Below are 24090 nucleotides of genomic sequence, written 5' to 3' on the forward strand. Positions count from 1 at the left end.
AACCGTTCTCCAGGTAGGACGAAGGGGGACTTAATGTTGAAGAAGCCCCGTCATAACGATTGGCTCCAGGATTGGAAGGCAGGCTTCACTAATATCTTCGCACGCGTCGAAGGCGTGTCCATGTTATTTCAGCTAGTTTCGACAGGCCCTGGAGGGACGATTTGAAAAGTGATGTGACAACGCCACTCACGATCCTCGGTCCGAAATGAAACTAAGATTCTAGAGAATTGCCACAGTTAGGGGAGCTCCGTTGACGTGATCAAATTTCGCAAATGGCCGCAGTTCCACCTTTTCGACCATTCGCAGCTTCGGTTTCGGGGAATTGACTCACGAGAGCGACTTCCATCGGACTACAGTGAATCAACCTTATACTGGTACATTCGTGAATAGATATCTGGATGCGTTAGTCAAACTGACGAATCACGCGGTCAAGTCTGAACTTACGAGACTGATTCTCCGTTATGTGTTCTCCGAATAGCCTTTGGGACATGTTAGTCGTTTGGTAAATGGACAGGAAAACGGCATCGATTTATTGGCATCCCAGGAGAAATGTGCATACCTCAGCAAGTGTTCCGGAGACATCGATGACTTTCAACTTGGGACACTCCTTCACCTTGTCACCGAGGGGAACCTAGGGGAAGAAAACGATGTCAGAATCAACGTCAAAAGTCATCGTTGACGTATTAAAGAACAGCCCCGGGCACTTACCGTGTTAGTGACAATAACAGCGGTCAGGTGCGAATTATTGATCGTGTCAACAGCTGATCCGGACAGGACGCCATGAGTCACTATTGCGATGACCTCTCGGGCACGATGCTGCTTTAGGACCTCGGCCGCTTTAGCCAGTGTGCCGCATGTGTCGCCTATATCGTCGACGACGATGGAGATTTTGTCCTCAACATCCCCAACCAAGACCATCCTCCCGACCACGTTGGGTCGAGGGCGTTCCTTGTGTATCAAGGCAAAACCGGTGCCTAGACGATCTGCGATCGACGTGGCTCTGATAGGGAGTGGTCAGCATATCTGTCACAAACGGCCAAGATGTTTGCCAACTCGTGGGAAACCCTAACGGTGTCCTCGACGAACCTTTTCGCACCGCCTGCATCCGGTGAGACAATGACGCAGTCGTCAAGATTCATGTTCTCCTCGATCCAGCGAACGGTTGATGGCTCGGCATAGAGGTTGTCGACAGGTACGCTGAAGAAGCCCTGGAGCTGTGAGGCGTGGAGATCCATGGTTATTACATGGTTGCTGTTGTGTCAATGTGAGCATACTGCAAAATTTAGGGTATGTGCATAAGGTCTGACCAGCCAGCGGTCTGAAGCATATTCGCAACAAGCCGCGCAGATATTGGCGCTCGACTGCGATCTTTCTTGTCCTACACGAGGAGTTGGAGTCAGGGCAAAGATCACGGGTCTCGTCAGAGTTTTCGGGATAGAGAGTGTTATAAATACCTGGCGAGCATAGGGGAAATTAGGAAGCACGGCAGTTATTCGACGGCTAGACGCTGCTCTACCTGTTGCTCGCGGTCAGCCCATATCCTGTCGGGAAGGGATAGAGGACCGGCATACAGGCGTGAATCATGATGAGAAGTTCCATAAGCGCATTGTTGATGTCGCCTGGGGGCGTAGACTGTATGATGAAGACATCCTCATCCCTAACAGATTCACCAATCGTAACGCTCGTCTCCTGGTTGGAATGCATGAGGCTCAGGGTCTTTGCCAGTTGAACCCCTAGTCTACAGACAGTCAATCTCATCAGCTTTCCATTCGATGTCATGACAGGCGCCATGGAGCAGCGCACCGGTCTGCGATAAGTCCCGCCAGTTCGGGATGGCTCGACCCGCTAAAACAACAACATGATTAGCTGGACGATCAAGGGGTAACCACTACTCGACCAAAAGCCAGGATCGCACCTAAGGATTTTTATCTCGTTCGCCATGTGGCCCATTTCCAACACCCTTCTGTAATGCAGGAGGTAGGTATTTGGAGGAAAGGTCTGTCCAAGGGAGGTTTGACCAGATGTTATATTATCTTGAGAGTTTCGGTGGTTGAGGTCGAAACCACCTCCCATGCTCCTGCATGGCCCCACTTTTTACTGACTCACCCACCACTTTTTTATCACCCTTTAAGCCTACCAATCTCAACCTTCAACCAAAGTTTCCTACTTCAAACCACCTACAAGCCTCTGCAGGGCAATACGGCTGAAATGAAAGAGACTAGAGCCTGCTGCAAAGTCTGGCTTGCGCTTACAGCTGGCGCTATTCGATTAATCTTCAAATAGGCAAAAGAAACAAAGAAAAAGTAACTTAACATCCTCCCAATTGATACTTCGACACTCGGCCGACGAAGGGGAGAGTTGGCGATTTTTCTCAAACTTTTGCAGTAACGAGTCATCTGCAATCCCACAGAAGGAACCGAAGAAACAGACACTCATGCCTGGCCGAAGTCGAACCGGAACATATTGACGGTGCGCTACAAGAGGGAAGCATTCAAGGTTGCCTGAGTTCCTGAGCTTAAACTGAACCGCCGTCTAGGCTGCAGCCACCTAACTATCTAGATGCCGTGCAGTTAATGGTAACAATCGCCACAGCGGTATCAGGCGCCAATTAGTTCGTCTTGTAATTTCCTCCACGGAACGGGAGCACAGGTCGAGTTCAGAGAACCCAAACAGAGTTCGAGACAGTACTGGAAGGTGCTCGAAGCAGCTGCAAAGTGTAAGCCGGAAAGTATGTACATGGGCCAAGTTGTGATTAATATAAGATGGTCTACCCCCCCTGACCCTCTTGCGGCAAGAATATTACTGTTCTGGGAGATTTTCAACCGTTACACATCTTTGAAGGCATGGAGGACTCCGGGTCCAGGGAGATAATTTATCTATCACGTCTATCTAGCGGTGGTATGGAAGGCTGGGGGTTTCATCCGCCTTCGGACTTTTCAAGATAGCTAGCGGACATTTTCTTCGGTTTCTACCTCAGTTAAATGCATCAAAACGAATCAAACCGGAGGTCTCTCTGAGCTGCCACTGATATGGGAGAGCTGGGATCGACGATGAAGATCCTGGCTTCATCCTCAAGATTTGAAGCTAGAAATGCACGGCCACAAGCCGGGGGAGGGAGAATGACTCCTCCCTGTGGTGTGAATGGCAATAAACTATAAACTGAGCGGTTTCTCAAACTCAAATTCACCTCCTTAAGGCTGGAATACCGCCGTCTCAGCTTTGGCACACAAAGCTTGACAGATCAACTTTCGGCAAGAGGATTAAAGCCAGTACGAAGAACACAGGATTCACTGACTAGACTGCAACTGAGACGTGTTTATCTATCAGAGAAAAGACGTTCAACAAAAACATCATACATGTCGATCTTGGACAGTCGCCGTGTTTCACAAGGCTTTCAGCCTCACAATCGTGGAGCACAGACTCGGGAGATCCGGACCGGATCATCGATCTCCCCACCACCCTTGAATGCCCAGACATCACCTGCAAGGGATCCTCTCTTTTCTTCACTAGAACCGCACCCACTTAACCGAAGCTCATCTTCGAGAGCTAAATTTCGAGCAACACTGCCCAACCCGCGGCAATCTTCAGTTTCTCCGCAATCTTCAGTTTCTCCTTCGATTTCCAGATCAGAGGGCACTCCATCAAGCGATAGGGCCCATTCAATTGAGCCAACCGAGACTGCAAAAACAACCACCGACTCGACAGGGTTCGTAGTCTCGAGAGCTACAGGTCGCATTTTTAACTTGTCTCAACGAGGTGTAGCTGTTACGACTTCTGGAGTGAAGAGAGCGAGGGCGGCGAAGAAACCGAAGAAGCCGAGGAAGAAGGTTCAATCAGCCCAGGACGCCGCCAGACGCTACATTCTTTTCTGAACCCGCCAGTCACAAGCACATCACATTCCACGACACCAACCATGGCATCGTCTCTCAGCGCCCGAGGCCTAACCTCGCAGCTATTTCCCCGACCATCCACAGCGTTTCTCACCACCACATCCCCGAGGTTCACCGCCGCACCAGCGCTCATAGCACCATCAGTTTCGCAATGTCTCAACTCCCGAACCTCCTTCTCCACCTCCGCCCCCCAGTCGGCCAAGGGCGCCCCGGGCGGCAAGAGCAGGCGCAAAGGCGAGGCGCCGCGCGACCCCAAGATCGTCAACATGCTGAAGCAGTTCGCCCTCCTGTCCCCGAGGCGGATCCCCCCTCCCCTGCGCATGGCCCGCAACCGCCACCTCCGCCACTGGACCATCCACCGCGCGTGGCTGCTCTTCCGCCGCAAGGAGCGCGAGCGCCGCGAAGGCGAGCTGATGCGCCAGTACCAGGGCATGTACGCCGCCTGCGAGGAGCTCCGCCTGACCGACGGGCCGGGCTCGCGGGAGCAGGGCTACCTGTACAGGGTGGCCATGGAGAAGAAGGGCGTGTATGGGCACAATGGTTTCCCGATCGAGTATACTCGGCCGCAGACAGAGAGTCCGGCAAGGGAGCCGTGGAACCATGACTGGAAGAGATAGAGCTGAGAGGGTCATTTTTCCTTGTTTTTATTTGCTATGTTTCCGGGGTCAACCGAGCAGATAAATTGCATCAGGGGATTAGATTAGAGCGACGGGACTGTATAACTTGGCCGACATGTATCTCCCTCACAAGCTTCTATTTCGTCAGTGTCATTTCAACAACCCTTTTTAAGCCTGCAACAGACTTGAATCGCTCGACTCGCCATGTTTACAAAGCCCCAGCGTTAACATTCCTCTCTCCTGGGGCCCATCCCAAATTTTGCATCTTCCCAGAGAGCATTACCAGGAAAAGAATGCCAAAAAAAAAAAAAAAAAAAAAAAAAAAACATCTATAGGGTAGTAATACAGTGCAAGCTTGTGCCCTGGCAGCACCGTGGTTTCGATTATCATCAGCGGCCGCTTGGTAAGTCATTAGACAAATTCCTCTCCCCTTCCTGGTGTATGCATTGCAGGGATATGGGGGGAGGGCAGAACTACCCATTCTGCTTCCATTCCGACGGCCGGATAATCCCCTTCCTTCGACAGACTGATGAGTTAAGTGCGGCAACGCGAGCCAAGGGGGGCCGGAATCCGATATTCATTCCAACGGCCACCTCCGCCGTCCGGTTCCGTTTTATAGAATCACGCAGCAGCCGCCGCCCTCGCCCTTTTCGAAGGTCAGCAGCGCAGCTCTGGTCGCCGCTTCGAAAACGTCGTCCACGCCCTCGCCGCTCAGACTCGAGCATTCGAGGTACTTCTTGGCGCCGATCTCGCGCGCCGCGGCCTCGCCGTCGCTTTCGGTGACGAATCGTAACGATTTCTTTCGCATCTCCTCGATCGCGACTGGGTCCCCCCGCAGGTCTTTCTTCAGCCCGACCAGGATGATGGGCACTCCTGGGCATCTCTCCGCGGCTTCTTCGATCCACTATTGCGCTCGGGTTAGCATGTTCTGCTAGACCTGAAGATTGGCCATCCCCATCCCCAGCTCATCTCGAGGCCAAAGCTGCTGCGCCACAGTGGATTGCGCGACGGCAGAGAGGAGCTGGCAGGAAGACAATAGTGACAAACGGACCTTGTGTTTCACGTTATCTAAAGAGTCGGGAGTGTCGACCGAAAACCCTATCAAGATGACATGGGCTTTCGAATATGCAAGTGGCCGTAATCGCTCGTAGTCTTCTTGGCCTGCTGTGTCCCATAGTGCTAGCTGGACGGACTTGCCATCTACTCTGCAGTCCGTGACATAGTTTTCGAAGACGGTAGGTATCTGGCGGACAAGGAATCGTTAGCAGCCGAGGTTGAGCGGGCGAGGAAACTGGGGGGAGGTCGTGGCTTGTGCCGGGGTGAGGTGGCATGCTGGTCACTCACGTAGTGCTGTGAAAGTGCATTGGTTAGCCCCGGGTTTTGTCAAGCAAGAATATTATGAGATAAAGAGGTATGGGGTGTCTGGGTACATACGGTTGGGAAGTAGCCCAGAGTGAAGACGCTCAGCAAGCTTGTCTTCCCGCAAGCACCGTCTCCGATGATGACGAGTTTCCTAGATGGATTGCGGAGTAAGCAGGCGGATCGGTAAGGCAAAGCACCACCAGTCCAGTATCGTGGCCATCGCGAATTTGTCTCTGAGTTCTTACCTCCGGATAACATTCTGGAGATTGTTTGCATTTGTTGCCATGGTTGGGGAATGGGCGCCGAGTGCTTGCGCCTTGCACCTGCCAACCGACGTCTTCGGGGAAAGCAATCGAGCTGGGTTCGCGTGGTTGGGGGCCAAGCTACAACCGGACAGCAAGTGAAGAAGAGAAGAAGAAAGGAAGGAAACAAGACTCGATCCAACAACAAGTGGTGCAGCAGCTGGGCCGCCGGGGAATTTTGAGGGGAAACCGGGGACAGGCAGATTGACGCGGGTTGATAGCTGTGAAGTGCCCGGATGAGGGCGATTACATAACTCTAAAAGAGGTGCTGAGGTCGCCTAGCGGGTGCCCAATGATAGGTACCTTAACACGTGTTTCGGCACCTATTCGTAGGGGATTCCCCACTCTCACTGTTTAGGATCAGGAACCAAACAGGCCACAAGCCCCAGCACCACCAACACAAAACCTGGGAAGCTCGTGAGTGCTATATCCGCCTCTGAGGCCTAGACCGATCAGCCCTAGAGGCTAATTACCGTGATGCTATGGTTGAGACAGCGGGGCCTTGTGAGACACTTTTGAGAGTTAAGCGATGCTCACTGGCTACCAATTATAAGATCCAGGTACTACAGGTAACTAGGTATTAGTCCTAGGTAGGTAGGTCCCGGTCTTCAAATACGTAGGATCATAGAAGCTTCGGAGTACCTCCCTAGGTACTTTTAGTACTTTCAATAGGCGCACACACATCGGTGCTCTCAAGGCGAAGCCCACGACTAACACGTATATTTACGGAACATGGACACTCTTGCAAACACACAGTACCACCGAATATTGGATAACTGAAAATGTGTTCCGTACAGCAACCAGTTACCGTGTTCGACGCGTCCCGCAGAGAAGAGAAGAGGGTGTGGACCGCGGAGACCCCTCGGCCATGTCAGCTTCGGCGCGCCCTACTAAGGTTGGGAAAGAGGCTGTGCAATTTTAACAAAGATAGTTACTTCGCGGTACGGATACGCGGACCAGTGCAGGCTAATTTTAATACGTGGCTGAGGAAGATATTTCTGTGAATGGCCAAGCGAGTTGTTGCAGAGCACGAGGGGGGAAAGGACTCCCTATCCCCTATGCACGCCGCCGCTTTTGCGTCGCCGTGGAAGCTGCTGATGTGGGCATTTGGGCATCTGGCGATGCATGTCATACACACTGGAAACCATCAAGGTACCTCGAGACCTAGGTAGGTACCTACCTACCTACCTACCTGGATAGATGAGAATGGGGGGGAGACGCCACGGGCTCCTTCACCTCGGTGGCATACGGCAAGTCACAAATTCAAGAGCAACGAATTGCGGAAGGGGTCGGTGAGTGGTAAAATGTTTGAAATGGTGAAATGAACATACGGTAATGGAAACCAAAAGCTGGAATGGGTTTGTACCCAAACCCATGCCAAGCCCCCGGGAGAGGTAGGATTGGCGGTACTTGGGCAAGCAAGGACCCTGGCCAAGCCTTACAGCCTTGTTGGAGTTGATCAAGTAAGTTGATCAGTGATCCAAACGCTTCTTGCATGTTATAGAGGCTCCAATGGCAAGAATATAGTTCCTTTTTGCTGCTATTGTCGTAAAAAAAAGCGCCAGTATGGCACTTTTCCAGTGCTGGAGCTGGGCAATCGAGTGGAACCTAGCAGCTGCAAGGATCACTTGGAATGTGCCGCTGAGGCTCGGTGAGGCTGAATCACGTGCCTCACCACACACCTGTGGCTAAGATCATCGACTTTATGTTGCCCAATCGAAATTGAAGGCACGGGGTACATGTCCAACGGAACTTTCATTTTCCACCGCAGCAACAGCCCGTGGACTGCATCCGAACGATGTGAAGGAAATTGTCACGGACTTAGCATTGGTTACTGCATTGTCAACCAACGACGACGAACGACGCCTCGCGTTTGCAAATCGCGACGCCGTCTCCAGCAAACGACCGCAATCCTTCAACCTGTCATTTCCAGATTCGACCGTGAGTTGGCCCCTCAGCCAATAATTAAGCCCTCATCCATCCCTTCCCAGGAGGCGCCCTTCCCTGTTGCGGATCACAGCTGCTTGTTTGGCCGTCTTGTTCGCGCCGTCGAACTTCGCGCTGCAAATTATCTGCTTTTCGCCCCTCTGGCCTCGTCCTCCTTTGCCTCCCCCACCTCTCCAATCCTGACTGACAAACTTGGCCTAGACCCGGCGGTCGCACCTGAAAGCCCACTGAGACACATAATTCCGTTCATGATATCGACATTCGCTCGGTCTACATCTTCATAACGCACCAAAATATGGCAGGGAATTCCCGTCAGCATCCGGCGGGGGTAGCGCAGGGAAGTCCAACCTCCCCGCCGACCAAGGGCACGGCGAAATACACCAACAAGGACGGCTCCAAGTTTATTACAGTACCGAAGACTACTGCCTCCACCGAGTCGCCCCAGCCGTCTCCGCCTGCTGCGCCGTCGTCTACCACCAGCAAAACCCCCTCGCAGCCTAGCTCCGCGGGGCCGACGCAACCCGTGAATCGGAAGAAGCAGAAGCGGCGCGCCAAGGCAGCGGCTAAAGCTGCTGCTGAGAAGACTCAGGATCCTCAGCAGGTGAATGGCTCGCCAAGTTCCCCCATGTCCCCGACTCATGGCCTGCCGCCTGTCGAAGCAGACCAAGAGGACAGCGATGACGATGACGAGCATGACTCGGGCCACAATCTCCACCATTCCCATGAAGATGGCTACTCCGCGCCTGGATCCAAGGCGAAGAAATCCAAGAGGAAAAAGAAGAAGAATGCGGCCCCGTACGGCCAAGACTCTGCTGCTGCCATCGATCCTCACGTCCACGGCCCACCACCCGCGGCACACCACAGCTCAGGTATATCAAAGGAAAAGATATGGAACACAAGTTCTCAGGAGGAACGCGAGCGAATCAAGGAATTCTGGCTTGGCCTGGGCGAGGAAGAGCGCAAATCACTTGTCAAGGTTGAGAAGGACGCGGTTCTGAGGAAGATGAAGGAGCAGCAAAAGCACACGTGCAGCTGCACCGTCTGTGGCAGGAAGCGGACTGCGATCGAGGAAGAGCTGGAGGGGCTGTACGACGCATACTATGAAGAGTTGGAACAGTTCGCGAACAACCCTAATAACCAGGGCGAGAGACCTCCCATGATGACTCCCCGACATCTTGGTCCCGTGGGTGGCCTGCATCCGTCGCGCGGCCCACCGTCGAACTACTCGCATCAGCCTTCGCATGGCCGGATAGTCGAACATGTTAACGACGAGGACGAGGACGCGGAGGAGGAGGAGGAGGAGGATGATGAGGAATACAGCGATGACGAGCTCGACGAAGACGAGTATAGCGACGAAGAGCCTTCTGAGGAGCTCCCTCGCCCCGATTACGCCACCGACTTTTTCAACTTTGGCAACAGCCTGACCGTGCAGGGTAGGGACAGCCTTCCTATATTCCCATCCTTTCTGCAGAGCTATGCATTGTCAGGCTCAGATAATGATGTTTATGGCTCATCTTCTCTAGGCGGGATCCTAACCGTTGCCGACGACCTACTGAAGAACGACGGCAAGAAATTCATCGAAATGATGGAGCAACTAGCCGAGCGACGTATGGCACGTGAAGAGGACGCTAAGGAGCAATACGCACAGAGTCGGAACTATGGCCATGTCAATGGCGCTGGCTACGGGCATAACCATCCCCCAGCCGAGGAGGAAGAGTATGATGAGGACGAGGAAGATTACGAGGAGGAAGACGAGGAGGAGTACGACAGTCAGGACGAAGAGGTACCACGTTTCCCACCAGCGAGTCCAACACCCAAGCATATGACTGGCTAACATCGGGTGCTGCAGGACACAATGACTGAGGAGCAGCGGATGGAGGAGGGCCGGAGAATGTTCCAAATCTTTGCCGCTCGCATGTTCGAGCAGAGAGTTCTGACTGCGTATCGGGAGAAAGTAGCAAAAGAACGGCAGCAGAGGCTCCTCGAGGAACTCGAGGAGGAGAGCAGGCAAGATTCCGAGCGAAAAGCAAAGAAGGCCAAGGAGGCGCAGAAACGCAAGGACAAGGCCGCAAAGAAAAAGGAGGCCCTTGCCGAAGAGAAAGCGCGGAAGGAGGCGGAGAAAGCCGCCGAGTTGGAAGCGCGCCTCGCGGAAGAAGCGCGGAGGGCCGAAGAGCAGCGCGTGAGAGCGGAGGAGAAACGAAAGAAGAAAGAAGCGCAGAAGAAAGCCGAGGAGGAAGAACGCCTACGAAAGGAGGCAGAACGCCAACGCCGAATTCACGAGCAGAAAGAGAAGCAAGCCGAGCAGGAGCGCAAAGCCCGGGAAGCCAAGGACCGGGAGAAGAAGGCCCGGGAAGAGGTCCGGCAGCAGCAGGACAGAGAGGCCAGGGAAAGAAAGGAGCGCGACGCCCAAGAGCGGAAAGATCAAGAGCGCAAGGAGCGCGAGGTCCTAGAGCGGAAACAGCAGCAGCTAGAACAAGGCAAGAGGGACAGGGACAGGGACACAAGAACAAAGTCGGAACGGGAACCGCCGAAGGAGAAGCGGAGGCCGGAGGATCGGCCAGCCCACAAAGCCGGCAGCACCACAGTCAAGTCCACCCCCATCCCTATCACCCTTCCCAAACGGCCTGCGCAACATGCTGTACCCGCCGCGGTCCCGGCATTGCCGCAGCAACCTCCCATATCCTTTGCCTCGCCCAAGATAGCCGTTGCAACGCCAGCTCTCCCCAAAGCCCCTACCCCCATACGGCCGCGGCAAGCGTCCCAGCAGGAAGCCAGTACCTCGAACCCGTCACAAGCAACCTCGCAAGCTGGGTCTGCGCCAAGCCAGAACCCGTCACCTCACACGATGACGCCAGTACAAGCCAGTCCAGGTCCTATCGGTTCGATGAGCAAGGCGTCAAGTTTCAGCGGCCAGGGCAGCAGCCAGCAGCCATCGCAAGCAACATCACCTCCCAGCATGGCGGCAGCCAAGCCTTTAGCGATTCCGCCTGGCCCGTTCAACCCGCCACCGATGGGCATGCCGTTCCCACCTCCCGGTATCCCCTTGTCTGGAAGCCGTATGCATCACGATGCGCCGTTCCATCCTTACAACGCCGCATTTAGAGGCCCGGGCAACATGGCGATACCACCTGGGATCAACGGTCTAGCTGGTGGCAGGGGTTACCCGATGTCGCATCCTCACCCTCCGCCCGGATTCGGTCAGCCGATGGACGCCCCTTTCGGGGGTGTCGGCCAAGGTTTCATCCCAGGGCAGCCGAAGGACAGGAGGTCATCACACTCGCGCCACCCGTCGGGGGGGCACGAGCTTGGCACATCCGCACCATCGTCTCACCCCATTGGCAGACCAGCCCCGATCGGGAGACCGGCCAGTATCGTACATGGCCAACGTCGGGCATCGGGTTCTCCGGCCACCGGGAGAGCGCATCTCGATGTTGAGGACCACCACCTTGGCAGCAGTGCGCTCCTAGACGACTCGGACGTTGCAGTGCAGGACCTGAACACCCCCTTACGGCCCAGCAACGCGGCCCCCGGACCACGACTAGGATTCCCGGCAGTCCCCTTCGGGATGGATCCCATGTTTCCTTCAGGCCACAATCCCTGGGCACCAGCGCCCGCGGGACAACCGGCTCTGTTCAGTCCACCCCCACCGCCCGGGTTTGGCCCCAGCCCTGTACCAGTCGCGTGGGGATCACCAGCACCACCGAACTCGGCCTTTGGTTCCCAGGGCGGGCTCAGCCGGCCGAATCAGCCCCGGGCCGTAGCGATCCGCCAGATGCTATGCCGGGCGTGCAAGGCACTGGCTGACGCTGAAGCCAAGTCGCCCGATGCCAACAAGTCCGAGCAGAGCAGAGACGGGTTCATCCGCCTAGAGTCGATCAAGGGCCAGGTCGACATGCAGAACCCCGGCGAGCCCATCACCGAGCTCGAACTGATCAACATGTGCGACACCGAGGGCAACAACTCGAACGGGGGAGGCAGTTTCGATGTCCATCGCGATCAGGCAGGCAAGGTGTCCATCCGCTGGGTTTCCGGGGGCGGCGACACCCACGGGCAGTCGCTGTTGCAGCGCCCCGTCGGCGCCGGCCCGGGAGAGGTTCGCAGCCCCAAAGTCGGAGCAAGCCCCTTCCGAGGGACTAGCCGCTAGGTCCGGTATCTACAGGAAAGGGCAGGCTCGGCTGGCCCTGGTGGATTCTCTGCGGCGAAGGACAAGGACAGAACCCGTGATTTAAGTGTTGGTGGCTCTAGAGCCCAATCATGAAACTACCCAAGCGTGTGTGGCCTGGGATTTGATCTGGCAGTTTGCGTTCGTTCTTGCAAATCTGTGCCCATCATCTAGTTCGCTGGGCATTGACGACCGGGGTCATTCCTACTGCTGGATGGGGGCGTGTGCGCGTGCGCGTGCGAGTTGCGATGTATTGTAGTTTACCCGACTACCTAGTACCAATGGAAAGAGGCGAGGCAGCGCGTTAAGCTCCCTTGATCGTATCAATAAATTATTGATTGCAGATTTCAAGTTTTCGAGGTAGGTAGAATATCATTTTGTGCAAATGAAAAAAAAAGGAGGCGCCCCTTTGCCCAAGTCGAGGGTTGTACAGACTACAAACAAACACCAAAGCATCATCACATCATGGCCTATGCAAAGCAAGGAAATCCCAAATGAAGAAGAAAAAGAGCAGAGAAATGACCGTAGATAGTTATCTAACTCATCACGGCCTCTTCTTCTATGGCTGATCCCAACCCAACAAGCCATTTATGAGCACATTCACCCGCAGGGAGAAATCGGGCTCCAAAGCTTCCCAGACTCGACGATCCCCGTCAAATCCACGTCGTGACTAACTAACTACTACGCTCGAAGCATCACCGCGGCCCGTGCTGGTCCACAAACGGATTCTGCGCCCCGCCATAGATCTGCGGCGCACCGCCAGCAGACCCAGGCTGCGCCGCGCCGCCATACGCGGAGTCGTCCGCGCCGTCGTAGCCGAGACCGAGACCGACGCCGGGGGCGGAGGATGGAATGGCGGGGACGGGCGGGAGGTTGTTGTTGCTGCTGTTGTAGTTGTTGTTGTAGTTGTTGTTGTTGTTCGAGCCAGCCATGAGGGGGACGCCGGCCGCGCCGGCGCCGGCTCCGCGCAGGCGGGCGGCATTCTTGGCGTCGCGGGCGATGGCGGCGGCCTCGGCGGCCTTGGCGTGGCGGCGCTGCTCGGAGCGCTCGCGGCAGCAGAAGAAGACCATAAGGAAGATGGCGGCGGCGGCGAGCAAGGACAGCAGCAGGGCGACGGCGACGCCGCCGGCATCGAGGCCGTTGTGGGCGAACATGCACGAGGAGGCGCCGTCGCGCTCCGTGTGGCAGATCAGGCCCTTTGCGCAGGCGGACGAGGCCGCCTGCGTGGGGAAGCACGAGAGCTTGGAGCCAGAGTTGGGCCCCGTCGACTGGGTCGGGCACACGGTTATGCTGACCAGGCTGGTTGTGAAGCACTGGGACGGGCGGCCTGAGCTTACTGCTGCTGATGCCGCGGCGGCGGAGACGGTGGGGGCGTTGGTGGTCGAGGCGGTCACGATGACGGTCTTTGGGCCCGAGGTGATGGTTGAGGGGGCGGCGGTCGTGGTGGGCTCCGAATCGGTGGTCTCGGTGGTCTTGACGGCGGCCTTTTCTGTGGTCTTTTCCGTGGTCTTCTCTGTAGTCTTCTCCGTGGTCTTGTCCGTGGGTTTGGAAGTTGTCTTGGTCGCCTTCGCGGTCTCCGACTCGTCGTCATCATCGTCGTCGTCGCCGGAAGCCCTGCCTACGTGCCTCCGAAGGTCCGCGGGAGAGTCACATCGCTTCAGCGTCCAGAGAGCTTCGATCTTGGCCTCGGCGGCTGTGCAGCCGGCATTAACGAAGCAGATTTCGAGATTTTCAAGAATGGTCGAGGCCGAGTCCTCCACAGTCGCCGGCAGGTTGCCCAGGCAGTATGCAAGTGAGCCACTATGGCCGCAGGCGGCCTGGCTTGCCAGCTCGCGGCTCTGGCTCCTGAGGCATTGTGACGACCGATTTGCGTCGGTTCCGCACGCGAGAAGGAAGGCGATGAGAGAGGTTGATGATGTCGTCGGGAAGAAACGCATTTTGGCGGTCATTCAGGGTCCAATCAATTGAGTTTCGCGTCTCTCTCACCCATCCACGGGATCGGCAACTTGCAGAAAAATAGGGGTCCCCGAGAGACAAATTTTTGGGTACGAGACGGTCGTCAGAAGGCTGGCATAACCTCAAATCTACAGCCGCCTAAGTTGTAGGGCCGACAAAAAGCAGAAACGAGGCGCCTGAGACGAAAAATCAGAAAAGAAGGACGGGTTGTGTGGGATGGGGGGCTGAACACTATTAAATCCCGATTTCATTTCTTTTTCACGGCCTCATTCCCACCTGCACGGACGAGAAGGCGGCATTGGTACTCCGGCAGCCCCTGCACGGCCGGCATAAGGCTGCCTTGAGGTGCTGGGGTCAACCCCCTAGCTTGGTTGGCATTACCGCACCGCCTCCTCTCTGCTTGCCCGTTTAGGGGGAGTGAAATGAAACCCATGATGTTGGGCTTGAACGAGCGAATCCTGTCAGACCATGCAGTGTTCCTAATTTAGTTTTTCTTCTATGGCCAATCAAAGCCCACCGCTTCCTGTGGATGAACCCGTGGCTTGGGTGCATTCAATGGGGGCGCATTCAGAACATGCAGCTAATGAGCAGTTGCAGATGGATTGGGTGGACTCAAAGGCATTTCAGCTCCGTCTTACTCCAACCTAGTCTCTCAGCTGTGTGCTGTCTGGTTACACTGTTACACTGTCAATGGCAAACAGCAAGCAGCTGCAGGGCTGTGAACCACAGATCCCACGATCGCTTCATTTTCAGTTCGTTATTCGGTGACATAAGTGCCAACAGTTTCGTCTCACCCAAACACCAAGACCCCAGATCCACCCACCCACTCAAACCTAGTGACCTAGTAACCTAGTAACTGCATAGGATCCATACTCGGAAATTTTTATATGTCTTTTAAATGCATATTGAGACCTAATTTCTTGTTATATGCATCTCCAACTTTAACCTCTCCTATTCCAGCCTGCTCACTTACTTTCCCAGGCGATTCGCTCTGGGCAGTGAAGCACAGTCGGGACTTAACAGATCTCTGGCATTCCCTTGGACCCTCTTGGGCCCTGTGTTTGCTATAAGTACCGACCCTATCTACTGCCCTTATTGCCGTCATTCTTGCCCTGGTCGTCAGATCTTGGTGATCCAGCCTCAAAATTACCACGTGCTCTGTTTGGCCAACAGATATCTCTACACAGCAAAGGTGCTCCCCGAAATGGCTTTAATATATGCTGCCTAACGTCAGGGAAACCCTCCCAAGGGCATAACTATGTCCCTAGCAAGAGACATCGATGAGTTATATGGCCAGTTGGTGCATGGTCTTGCTTGGCCGAGCCTGATGCGTTGGGCAATGGCATCTTCAGAGCTGATCGTGAGGAAAACCAAAATCTGCCACTATTCGGCGAGCCGATGAGAAACCGAAGCCGGCGACTACTCGGCGAGTCGTCGAGGTTCTGGATGGCCAGAATGAACAGGCGAGTGCCTTGGATGGGATCACTCAAAGGATGCCCAGACTCCATGATTCTAGACAAACTAGTACCTAGGCATTTCGACTTTCCAGATGACATTGCCTTTGTCTTTATTATATCTTCAGGAAACGCCTTGATTTCGCGGGACATTGAAGGGCTGTGAATGATACCCAGCATTTGCTATTGGCACAACAAAGCACTAGTTGAGTCGGAACAAAAAGAGTTGCCAGTCATCTTCCGAGTCGATATAACACTGCCCAACCAGCCTTCTTCTGCTTGTCTTTTTCTTATCCAGTATAAACCATATCTATCCTGAACGTCGTCGCTGCTCCTCATCCATTCTGCATGCTGTGGCCCAGACTCTCCCCTGAGCAGAGAGCACCTGTCGAAGGCGATTTCAGGTCGAGGTACGACGTCGAGAAGGAGCCATGGGTCCCGAACTTCAAACGGTAAGAAAACGAGGGGATCTCTTTGGGGGGTGGTTGAAAACCTATACATCTGCCCAACGTACCATGTGAGATTAATCCGGTGCTTTCGTTTTCCCTTTCCCGTCATTCACCTCAGGTTCGCCAATGGTGTCCTCAGATGTGCTCTCCCTCGAGCGCCTCTCCTCTCTTTTCCACTCCTCCTTGCACTGGACACAGGCCGATCGAGGGTTGTGGCAGACATTGTGAATGTCGCATCGGACAAGGTGGCCTTTGTGGAAGCACCGCGGCTTAGCGATGGCCTTGCACTGCGGGCTGGGATCTCAAAGTCAGCAAATACCGATAGTGTTGGGTCAAGCAGAAGGGGGTGTGAGGAGGCCTTACCAGTGGTGTTGATTGATCCTATTGCTGGGCATTCTGCCCGCGCATGCGACAGGCCCCTTTGTTATGATGGAATTTTTGCTCCTTACGAGGTGATATTATTACGGGCGTATTGTTTCCTGCTTTTGTTTGGAGGAACGAAAGGACGAAATGGAGGAAGTTCCAACTGCAAGGGGAGTATTTATACGAAATCAGTTTGCTTCCAGACCTAGGTGAATTAGAGATCGAGCTCGGGCCGGAAACTGGATGACGATGAGGCTGACGGTGGTCGCTGGTAGAGAAATCAGTGGCCGCGTTGTGAGGTCAAGGTGTGCTTTTGATTTCTGAAGAGGTGAAACACACGAGGTGCGAGGGACAAACAGCAGTAGGTCTTGCTATCAACCTGCTCTTTTCGAACTAGCCGGGGGATCTGGGTGGCGGCCTACAATTCGAGGGCGTGGCACGTTTGCTATTCAGTGCAAGTTGCAACGAAGTTTTGGTGGTAGTGGTAGTGGTTGCCCTGGCAAGCGACTCACTTCTCCGGAACAGGAGGTAAATGGCCCTCTGATGAACCGATTCTCTTTGGAATTGTTTACGAAGGAGGTAGGTAACTCAAGACGAAGTACAGTTAGTTAGTCGTGAAGAGATTGCTTGTCAGGTGGAGAGAGTGAATCCCTGACGGAAACTTCTGGAATACTGACTGAAGCTGGCCAGAATGGGAACTGATGCAAGGAGTTGTGAAGACTTGGGTGGGCATCAGTGTCAAGAGGGGGATGGAAATTGTGGGAGGCATCAATAGGTAGAACCGAGCCAAGAGAGTTCTGGGGGGGGACAGTAAAGAGCCAAACGCGTTCATGAGTAGCATGTAAGTGAGTAGTTTGACACATGGGTTTCTCCAAGGTGCACTGAGAGCGTAAATACGAGAGGTGTGCTACTGAGACTCTGTCGTGGTCCAGAACGGATATTGTCGCAGGAAGCTTCCCTGTTAAGCACGGGGGCATGACGGGGTATGCAGCAAGCCGGTCACCGATGCTTCGAGCCGGTGCCATCTAGGGCTAGAGTGGCTGTCGTGTGCATCTTGTATGACTTGAGGCCTCATTTCTCCTCGAGATGAGCTTCTGCTTCAAAAATAGGAGCCCTGCCAAGGAGATATGTGCCAGCCGAGCTCCTTCGTGGCCTCCCAACAATCGGACTCGTTGTTTGCAACTTGGGTCGCAGAAGACAGGGGATAGGAATGAGCAGAAATGAACCGGGAGGATACGTATTCATCGGCGAGATTCTTCACCATAGCAATAAGGGTGATCGTGTGTTCCATCGCTGCCATCGTCAGCTAGGCGCTGCGTAACAGCACATTCGTAGCTAAGAGTCTACCTAACGCCCCACGCCTCTCCCAGGCTGGCAACTTATGACCTATCTATTACACGCCGCTTCAGTCCGCTTCAGTAGAAGTAGAAGGATTTCATGCTGTGCTTCAAAGCCTGATTCGGTCGAAAAATGAGGAACGAATGTTAGACAGAACGAGGGAACGGCGTCGCCCCTGGTTACGCAGCATTCTCCTGCCCTGCCAGTCCCCCAGGTATTCAGCTCCATTTTCAGGAGGGCAAGTAATGGGCTTCCCACCGTTCAGCTATGTATGAGTTATATCGAGGGCCGAACGCTGGCGTCTGTATGATCATCACTCGGCAAGGCTGTTAAGGAACAAGTGTGCCACGATATTTGGGATATTATTACCCAAGCTACGCCAAATCCACCGCCCCAAGTCTCTCAACCCTCCTGAATATTATAGCAATACCAAGGGCTCTCATTTTCTCGGTGTTAGAGGACGATACGGCCCTCCGCGCTCGTATACCAGTGCTATGTCAAACACAACGGACTGTCGTATGTCGATGGGAAGGATCTACCTGGTATGCTCTCACGCCCAGCCTGCTCCGTCTTCACGCACGGCGACATACGCCCTGGGAATATCTTGGTGAATAAGCAGAGTCAGATCGTGGGACTCCTTGATTGGGAGAATGCCGGGTTTTATCCAGACTACTGGGAGTACGCCATGACGATGAGACTTATGCCGCGGAGAGGTCATGAATGGCAGGCATTCATGAAAAGTCTGAAGCCGAAGAATTGGGATATTACTGGCATCGAAAAGGCACGGCGGGGTTTATGCATTTTGTCGAGGCTTAGCAGGGCCGGCCGGACCGTCAGGGGAACGTAGGTATATACGTCATCGGTTCTGGCCATTACAATGCTCATACATAAATTGAGCTTCTGCCCCATCCCATGTGCCCATCCGACTCTGCTTCCAAAAGGAATTCTTTGACCCAAAGCCTCCATCACTGTTCTCGTACACTGCTGTCACAATGCCTCTCGTTGTTCCCGGTATCAATAATTCCTTGTCTGGCGAAAAGACCGAAGAATGGACGAACAAACTAGTGGGCAAGACGCTGTCCGAAGACTCTAGCACGGAGACTGTACGAAATCCTTCCCCCGTAATTGAGTTGAGAGGGACAGCATACTAACGTCGTCCTCATCCATAGACATTCTGCAAACGCGACCTCCCGCAGCCGACTCGCGTGGTCCAACCGGGGATGATGGTGACCAAAGATTTCGTCCCCGATCGGATGAATGTATACTTGAAGGATGATGGGACAGTCTCGCATGTCAACCACGGATGAGGGGCAACGTCATCCGCATTCCTGTGAAGATAAGAAGAGGGGTATTTCTGAGCGGGGCTCACCAGCGATAACACCCGCCTTGTGTATCGGTATCAACCCCCGAGAGATGTGACAATATCATTTCTAAAGGCTTATAAGTTGGTCTCCATTGCTCCCGTGATATACCTAGGTAGATAGATGGTAGGGCAGGTAGGTAGGTGCCTTGTTCCCTGCGACCGCCCGGCAGGGTTCCTCTGAGGGCCCCGCGATGACGACACTGCTGGGGGATATCAGATCTGGGCCCCGCCAGATAAGAAACTTAGCCCCACCAACTAAGTGCGGGGCAGCAACGACCACACCCAGCACAACAACCGCGTTCTGTATCATCAACCGCCAGCAAAATCAAGCTTTGCTAGGGGCTGGTTCATATCCTATCCCCTACCTCTCGAGTAAAACCGCCAAGATGTTCAAGAAAGAGTCGGTTCCCCCAGCTCTCTCCAAACCTTCAATCGGCCATTACCCAAGCTAACCCGAATGCCCAAAAAAAAGTCTCTCCCCGACCGCCAAGCAAAAGCTCAAGTCGTCCGTCCAGCGGTCGCTCCGCCAGTCGCTGCTGACGACGTACCCGCTCCTCAACCCGTACATCGACGAGGTGCTGCCGAAGAAGGCGTCTTTGTCGCAGATGAAGCTGCCCGACCGCGCCAGCGTCTACGTGCTCGACAACGGCGCCCCGCTCTTCTTCCAGAACGACACGGGCGCCCCGCTGCTGCCCCACCTCAGGCTCGTCCACCGCTTCCCGCAGGCCTTCCCGACCGTCCGCATCGACCGCGGCGCCATCCGCTTCGTCCTCAGCGGCGCCACACTCATGGCCCCCGGGCTGACCAGCGCGGGCGGCAGGCTGCCGCGGCCGAGGGAGGGCGGCGGCGGGGACGGGGGTGAGGGCGAGGGTGAGGGCGAGGGCGTCGACGAGGATGGCCACTGGAGTAGGGAGCTGGAAAAGGGAGAGCCCGTGGTGATTATGGCGGAGGGGAAGGAGGAGGCTTGCGCCGTCGGGCTGTTGGTCGCTGGCACGAAGGACGTCAAGGAGAAGGGGAAGGGCCCTGTGGTGGAGGAGGCGCATTTCCTTGGCGATGGGCTTTGGAGGTTGACTACGGATTAAAGTGAAGGAGATTGGAGGGTTGGATTCGAAGAAGTTTCCTCGCCTCGGGGGTTTTGGCAAAACTGGGTTAGGGATGGCTGGGATCTGATCGTCGCTCAGAGGAGATCGATGGCAAGGGAAACATATCACACCTGCACGACGGACGGAGAAGGAATTCAAGGGCATGTGCATATTGAGATGCTAACTGAATCCGGGGAGCAGTGAAGCTCCGTCGAAGGCCATCTAATAACTAAGAGAAACAACCCGGGGTTTCCTGGTATTTTCTGCACCTCCGTCGCAAGTATAATCTATTGTTATCCTCCGAACTCTGTCGGCCATAGCAAGACCTTGGAGGAATCACTTCCCACCAGCGTCATAATTATTGACCCTCGAATGAGGAGAAAGAAAATGAAACGACAATGGGTTCTCCAGCGAATCTTCCCAAATCGTTGCCAAAGTGGCCGTTCTCGATGCCGAGCTTAGAGAGCATGTTGGTGAACCAGCTCTCGGCAGATAGCACCTGCTGCGATTCCGTTGATCTGGTGGAAGCAAGAATCGAGAAGCTTCCGAGGGCAGGCACTCAGCAGAAGTTGCAAGAAGTCCTCCGGGAACACGAGCTGCAGATACTGGGCCGGCAGCGTCTTAGCCCGAGCGTACGCCTCGGCGGTGTCCTGGACTCGCATCCGCTGGACTTGCATGCGCGTCACTGACGAGATGACCGAGTGAGGGAAAAGGTAAGGAGCCTCGGGGTCCTGGAGCGCCATGTTGTACTCTCCCTCCCAGAAGTCCCGGAGAAGCGCGATATGGGCCGTGAACGCTCCCTTGATCCAGAGATTGACTTTGTGCATGCCGAGGATGTGCGCCAGGTCCCACGCGGACATCAGCTCGCAGAAGTCGCTGCGCTTGCCGCCGGCAAGGGGAGGGGCCGTCCCACCGCTCAGGAGGATGCTGTATAGGAGCACAAAGCTCCCCGGGTTCACGGTGAAAGGTTCATTCCACATGTCAACGACGTAGGTGACTCGCCCTTCCTGGGTCGTGGCCAAGTTGGGATTGCTGAAGATGTCCCGGAAATACGGGGAGAAGTCGACCAGGAGCTTCTTGCACGCCATCATGGAGAAGTTGCCGTGAAAGTGATGGCGGAACTCGATTTCGACGGTCGGGCCCGACAAGGCAAACACGAGGTAGTCCGACCAAGTCGAAAAGTCTTCAAGCGGCGTACCGAGGTGGGCAATCTTGAACAGGGTCAGTTATATTCGACTCGCCTGGAGAGTTTTCTCAAGAGAGCATACCTCATTTCTAGTCGTGAGAATTCTCGGATAGCAGATCGGGTCGGCCTGGCCAGGTACGGGCTCAGGATCGGGCACAACTTCCATGGCAGCAAAACCAGTGGAACAAGCCTAAGATGAGGAGGTTTGGGACGGATGGGGTTCGGAACCTTCTTATCGTTGAGGCACACGTACTTTTTCTTCACCACGAGGAAGTGGTGATGCTCTTGCCAGCGACCTGAGGTTGAGCCTCTTGGTTTACGAGATGGAGGAAAAGCGGAAGAGCAGGAAATTTTCGAGATTTTATAGAGGAGCCTGTCGTCACCGTGGTTGAGTAATGAATACACCTGGTACCTTTGGTTGAATTCATATTGAATATAAACCCTTGACTTGAATTGGGGCAGGCGACAAGGTTACCAAAGAATAGACTCTTGCACATCCGACCAGCCGATCTGTCTGGGTCGAGATGAATTAGTAGGCGTGTTAGACACTGAATAGTTATACGATAGCTGCTTATGGACCTGGGAGTGATTATCAAGTTTGGCTTTACATCATCTTCAAGTCTTTTGTTTTACTGTAGTTGTCTTTCTTGAACTACCTCATAATGATATTGTCCGTCTGGTTTCATGATGCCTTACAAACAGACAATGTAAAGGGAGCTTTTTGCCCTGATGGGAGCTCATCGGATGGCGTCCAATATGGTGAGCGTTGAGCATCGCTGCAACCACGACAAGGTTACTTACGGTCGAAAAACGGCGGTATTAGGACCTTGTCGTTGTGTGGCAAGGGGTGTTGTTCGATGAACCTGGCGAGGACTTGCGTCTTGTCGGCAAGCAGGCGTCAAGCCTTGTGGTTGGCTTTGTCCTCCTGGATGGCCTTGCCCCGCGCAAGGTAAGCAATCATAGTTATTGTTTTGGGTGGAGAGTTTAAAGATGGTGAAAAGCATTGTTAGACACTTGATGGGTATACAAAGGCCATACTGTAGATCATGAAGTGATTAAGATACTGGCTTTTTGTATGGTTGATTCAGTCTCTTGCTGTCTTGTCACTGTCCAGTGCAGGATTTAGTGTACATTGGTAGGGAATTTACTCCCCTTGATTCAACACAAAAGAGCAAAGAGGAATTATCAAGAGATATCCTAGACATGGCTATTCTGGAGAAAATGGAAGGACCTGCAGCTAGACGTTCGCGCATGAGGCAAAGAAGAGCGGCTGTAATGTCGACTCGGAACTTCGATTCTGCATTAAAATATCACATGGCGTATTACATAGCCAACTCCACTTCATATGGGATTTGGTTTTGTCTAATAGCATGAGTGGTTGTGGCTGTTGTCTAGGTTTATTTGTTTGCTTGTTTCTTGGGTAAGGGGCTCATGGGTTCAGGGGTTCAGGGGTAGCTCGACTACTTCGCGCTGGTCCGCTGGTTATGACTATGCCTGAGAAGCGGCTGGTCAAGGAGACCATCTACAAGATCGGTTGGGCTAATAAATCGGGGCATATCGGTACAAATAGCTCTAATTAGACCAGCTCGCAGCAAGTACTGTGCAACCTGATTCCCTCCACGCTAGGCCAATGCTGCTGTAATTCCTTTGGAATTCCTCAACCATGAGTCTCAAATCCTCATCGTCCCACTATCCCTCCTCACTGCTCAGGAGCTTTCTAAGTGTATGGTTCTGGGAGTAAGCGCCGGCAACTAGGAAATCTAGGGACCGACGCTTGAGAAACAGATGGCAGGCCACTGCATCTTCAGCAGACGATCGTCACCCTCGGCCAGTCTCTCGTCAACTTCGGGTATCTTGGCATTCTCGGTGTCGGGCGCTGCCATTGTTCTATAACCGAGCAACCAAGATTGGCGTCGATAACAGCCCAGCCTGCCCAGCCTGCGGGCTATTTTGTTGACCGAGTTGGTCAAGTCGCGCAGTCGTGTCCTTGGTGAGGCATCTTTGCTGGTACCGCAGGCACTTGTGACGCTCAAACCAAGGTGAGGTCTGTGCATTATATGCCAATCACACCCTTCAATTATGCGGGGGGATGATTTTTGCCTGAGGCACAAGGGTTAAGGTTCGAAGCAGGGGCCGCAGCTGCATTAATTATGACGATATGCGAACCCAACTGCCAATCAGTTGCATGGGAACCCCTCTCTTTCTCGACTGATGTCGCTGAGGAGGAACCCGAACAACCCATCTTCAAGCTGAATCTTTGCAGCCACCTACAGACCATTTCCTACCTGCTGGCAAACAGATAAAATTCCGCGATCATGACTTCCCGAGGTGTTTCCACGTTGAAATTCGTGGGAACTGTCTCGCTCGGTCTCTTGACGGTAAGCACCATCGCGCTTTCCTTGCTCTACAGTCGAGAATCCGGTGTGGCAAATGGGGCAATGGGGAGAAGATGGTTCCGGACATGAATGGGGACCCGCTATCGAGGCGCATGACATGGGAGTACAGGACCAGGCCAAGATAATGTCACGGAGAACGCGGCTGGTTGTCGCTTGCTTGGCCTGTATCGGTCGGAACCGTCGTGCCACCGCGAACCTACACTCGACCTAGGAGCCAGCACAG

The 24090-nt window shown here is 54.2% G+C and overlaps 10 protein-coding genes across 10 annotated transcripts; 6 read left to right on the forward strand and 4 right to left on the reverse strand.

The window, feature by feature from the left end:
* Nucleotides 1–97: 97 nt before the first annotated feature.
* On the reverse strand, nucleotides 98–2019 carry QBC33DRAFT_152968 (phosphoribosyltransferase-like protein). The gene is made up of 10 exons (XM_060422171.1): nucleotides 1916–2019; nucleotides 1572–1845; nucleotides 1455–1516; nucleotides 1308–1378; nucleotides 1087–1251; nucleotides 709–1000; nucleotides 560–631; nucleotides 445–479; nucleotides 332–394; nucleotides 98–219 (listed from the first exon to the last, which is right to left on the reverse strand). The coding sequence occupies exons 2-9, from the start codon at nucleotides 1789–1791 to the stop codon at nucleotides 367–369; spliced, it is 945 nt and encodes a 314-aa protein (XP_060287613.1). The 5' UTR covers nucleotides 1792–1845; nucleotides 1916–2019; the 3' UTR covers nucleotides 98–219; nucleotides 332–366.
* A 1439-nt stretch (nucleotides 2020–3458) lies between these two features.
* QBC33DRAFT_523604 (uncharacterized protein) lies at nucleotides 3459–4815 on the forward strand. The gene has a single exon (XM_060426649.1). The coding sequence runs from the start codon at nucleotides 3914–3916 to the stop codon at nucleotides 4505–4507; it is 594 nt and encodes a 197-aa protein (XP_060287614.1). The 5' UTR covers nucleotides 3459–3913; the 3' UTR covers nucleotides 4508–4815.
* Nucleotides 4816–5120: 305 nt separating this feature from the next.
* Nucleotides 5121–6155, reverse strand: QBC33DRAFT_575464 (ras family protein; the record flags this gene model as incomplete). Its single annotated transcript, XM_060430830.1, has 4 exons — nucleotides 5121–5411; nucleotides 5559–5750; nucleotides 5942–6020; nucleotides 6115–6155. The coding sequence occupies 4 exons, from the start codon at nucleotides 6153–6155 to the stop codon at nucleotides 5121–5123; spliced, it is 603 nt and encodes a 200-aa protein (XP_060287615.1).
* Nucleotides 6156–7937: 1782 nt separating this feature from the next.
* On the forward strand, nucleotides 7938–10285 carry QBC33DRAFT_153144 (salt tolerance down-regulator-domain-containing protein). Its single transcript, XM_060422173.1, has 4 exons — nucleotides 7938–8112; nucleotides 8320–9551; nucleotides 9767–9901; nucleotides 10077–10285. The coding sequence occupies exons 2-3, from the start codon at nucleotides 8414–8416 to the stop codon at nucleotides 9808–9810; spliced, it is 1182 nt and encodes a 393-aa protein (XP_060287616.1). The 5' UTR covers nucleotides 7938–8112; nucleotides 8320–8413; the 3' UTR covers nucleotides 9811–9901; nucleotides 10077–10285.
* On the forward strand, nucleotides 9553–12625 carry QBC33DRAFT_523612 (uncharacterized protein). The gene has a single exon (XM_060426650.1). The coding sequence runs from the start codon at nucleotides 9974–9976 to the stop codon at nucleotides 12260–12262; it is 2289 nt and encodes a 762-aa protein (XP_060287617.1). The 5' UTR covers nucleotides 9553–9973; the 3' UTR covers nucleotides 12263–12625.
* Nucleotides 12620–14497, reverse strand: QBC33DRAFT_153133 (uncharacterized protein). The gene has a single exon (XM_060422172.1). It carries the CDS (start codon nucleotides 14227–14229, stop codon nucleotides 12976–12978), a length of 1254 nt encoding a protein of 417 aa, XP_060287618.1. The 5' UTR covers nucleotides 14230–14497; the 3' UTR covers nucleotides 12620–12975.
* Nucleotides 14498–17712: 3215 nt separating this feature from the next.
* QBC33DRAFT_608422 (kinase-like protein) lies at nucleotides 17713–19111 on the forward strand (the record flags this gene model as incomplete). The annotated part of the gene is made up of 7 exons (XM_060432360.1): nucleotides 17713–17782; nucleotides 17978–18144; nucleotides 18175–18180; nucleotides 18215–18292; nucleotides 18331–18631; nucleotides 18688–18943; nucleotides 19010–19111. 6 exons carry the CDS (start codon nucleotides 17713–17715, stop codon nucleotides 18729–18731), a joined length of 666 nt encoding a protein of 221 aa, XP_060287619.1. The 3' UTR covers nucleotides 18732–18943; nucleotides 19010–19111.
* On the forward strand, nucleotides 18742–19282 carry QBC33DRAFT_523619 (uncharacterized protein). Its single transcript, XM_060426651.1, has 2 exons — nucleotides 18742–18943; nucleotides 19010–19282. The coding sequence occupies exons 1-2, from the start codon at nucleotides 18833–18835 to the stop codon at nucleotides 19145–19147; spliced, it is 249 nt and encodes an 82-aa protein (XP_060287620.1). The 5' UTR covers nucleotides 18742–18832; the 3' UTR covers nucleotides 19148–19282.
* Nucleotides 19283–20681, forward strand: QBC33DRAFT_523620 (uncharacterized protein). Its single transcript, XM_060426652.1, has 2 exons — nucleotides 19283–19603; nucleotides 19676–20681. Exons 1-2 carry the CDS (start codon nucleotides 19395–19397, stop codon nucleotides 20283–20285), a joined length of 819 nt encoding a protein of 272 aa, XP_060287621.1. The 5' UTR covers nucleotides 19283–19394; the 3' UTR covers nucleotides 20286–20681.
* Nucleotides 20682–20743: 62 nt separating this feature from the next.
* On the reverse strand, nucleotides 20744–21637 carry QBC33DRAFT_565577 (uncharacterized protein; the record flags this gene model as incomplete). The annotated part of the gene is made up of 2 exons (XM_060430421.1): nucleotides 20744–21496; nucleotides 21554–21637. The coding sequence occupies 2 exons, from the start codon at nucleotides 21635–21637 to the stop codon at nucleotides 20744–20746; spliced, it is 837 nt and encodes a 278-aa protein (XP_060287622.1).
* Between the last annotated feature and the right edge of the window lie 2453 nt (nucleotides 21638–24090).

The sequence above is a fragment of the Phialemonium atrogriseum genome (genome assembly GCF_030411735.1).
Source record: "Phialemonium atrogriseum strain 8032-3 unplaced genomic scaffold QBC33scaffold_2, whole genome shotgun sequence".
NCBI lineage: Eukaryota > Fungi > Ascomycota > Sordariomycetes > Cephalothecales > Cephalothecaceae > Phialemonium > Phialemonium atrogriseum.

Bases quoted from the DNA above. Each gene is read 5' to 3' on its own strand.
- QBC33DRAFT_152968 (XM_060422171.1), bottom strand. From the start codon at position 1,791: ATGGCGCCTGTCATGACATCGAATGGAAAGCTGATGAGATTGACTGTC. The intron at 1,517-1,571 runs GTATGCCGGTCC...CGCGAGCAACAG, and splicing joins TCTCATCATGATTCACGCCT to GTAGAGCAGCGTCTAGCCGT. The intron at 1,379-1,454 runs GTATTTATAACA...CTCCTCGTGTAG, and splicing joins ATTTCCCCTATGCTCGCCAG to GACAAGAAAGATCGCAGTCG.
- QBC33DRAFT_523604 (XM_060426649.1), top strand. From the start codon at position 3,914: ATGGCATCGTCTCTCAGCGCCCGAGGCCTAACCTCGCAGCTATTTCCC.
- QBC33DRAFT_153144 (XM_060422173.1), top strand. From the start codon at position 8,414: ATGGCAGGGAATTCCCGTCAGCATCCGGCGGGGGTAGCGCAGGGAAGT. The intron at 9,552-9,766 runs GTAGGGACAGCC...CAATACGCACAG, and splicing joins CAACAGCCTGACCGTGCAGG to AGTCGGAACTATGGCCATGT.
- QBC33DRAFT_523612 (XM_060426650.1), top strand. From the start codon at position 9,974: ATGACTGAGGAGCAGCGGATGGAGGAGGGCCGGAGAATGTTCCAAATC.
- QBC33DRAFT_153133 (XM_060422172.1), bottom strand. From the start codon at position 14,229: ATGACCGCCAAAATGCGTTTCTTCCCGACGACATCATCAACCTCTCTC.
- QBC33DRAFT_523619 (XM_060426651.1), top strand. From the start codon at position 18,833: ATGCCTCTCGTTGTTCCCGGTATCAATAATTCCTTGTCTGGCGAAAAG. The intron at 18,944-19,009 runs GTACGAAATCCT...CCTCATCCATAG, and splicing joins AAGACTCTAGCACGGAGACT to ACATTCTGCAAACGCGACCT.
- QBC33DRAFT_523620 (XM_060426652.1), top strand. From the start codon at position 19,395: ATGACGACACTGCTGGGGGATATCAGATCTGGGCCCCGCCAGATAAGA. The intron at 19,604-19,675 runs GTCGGTTCCCCC...CCCAAAAAAAAG, and splicing joins GCCAAGATGTTCAAGAAAGA to TCTCTCCCCGACCGCCAAGC.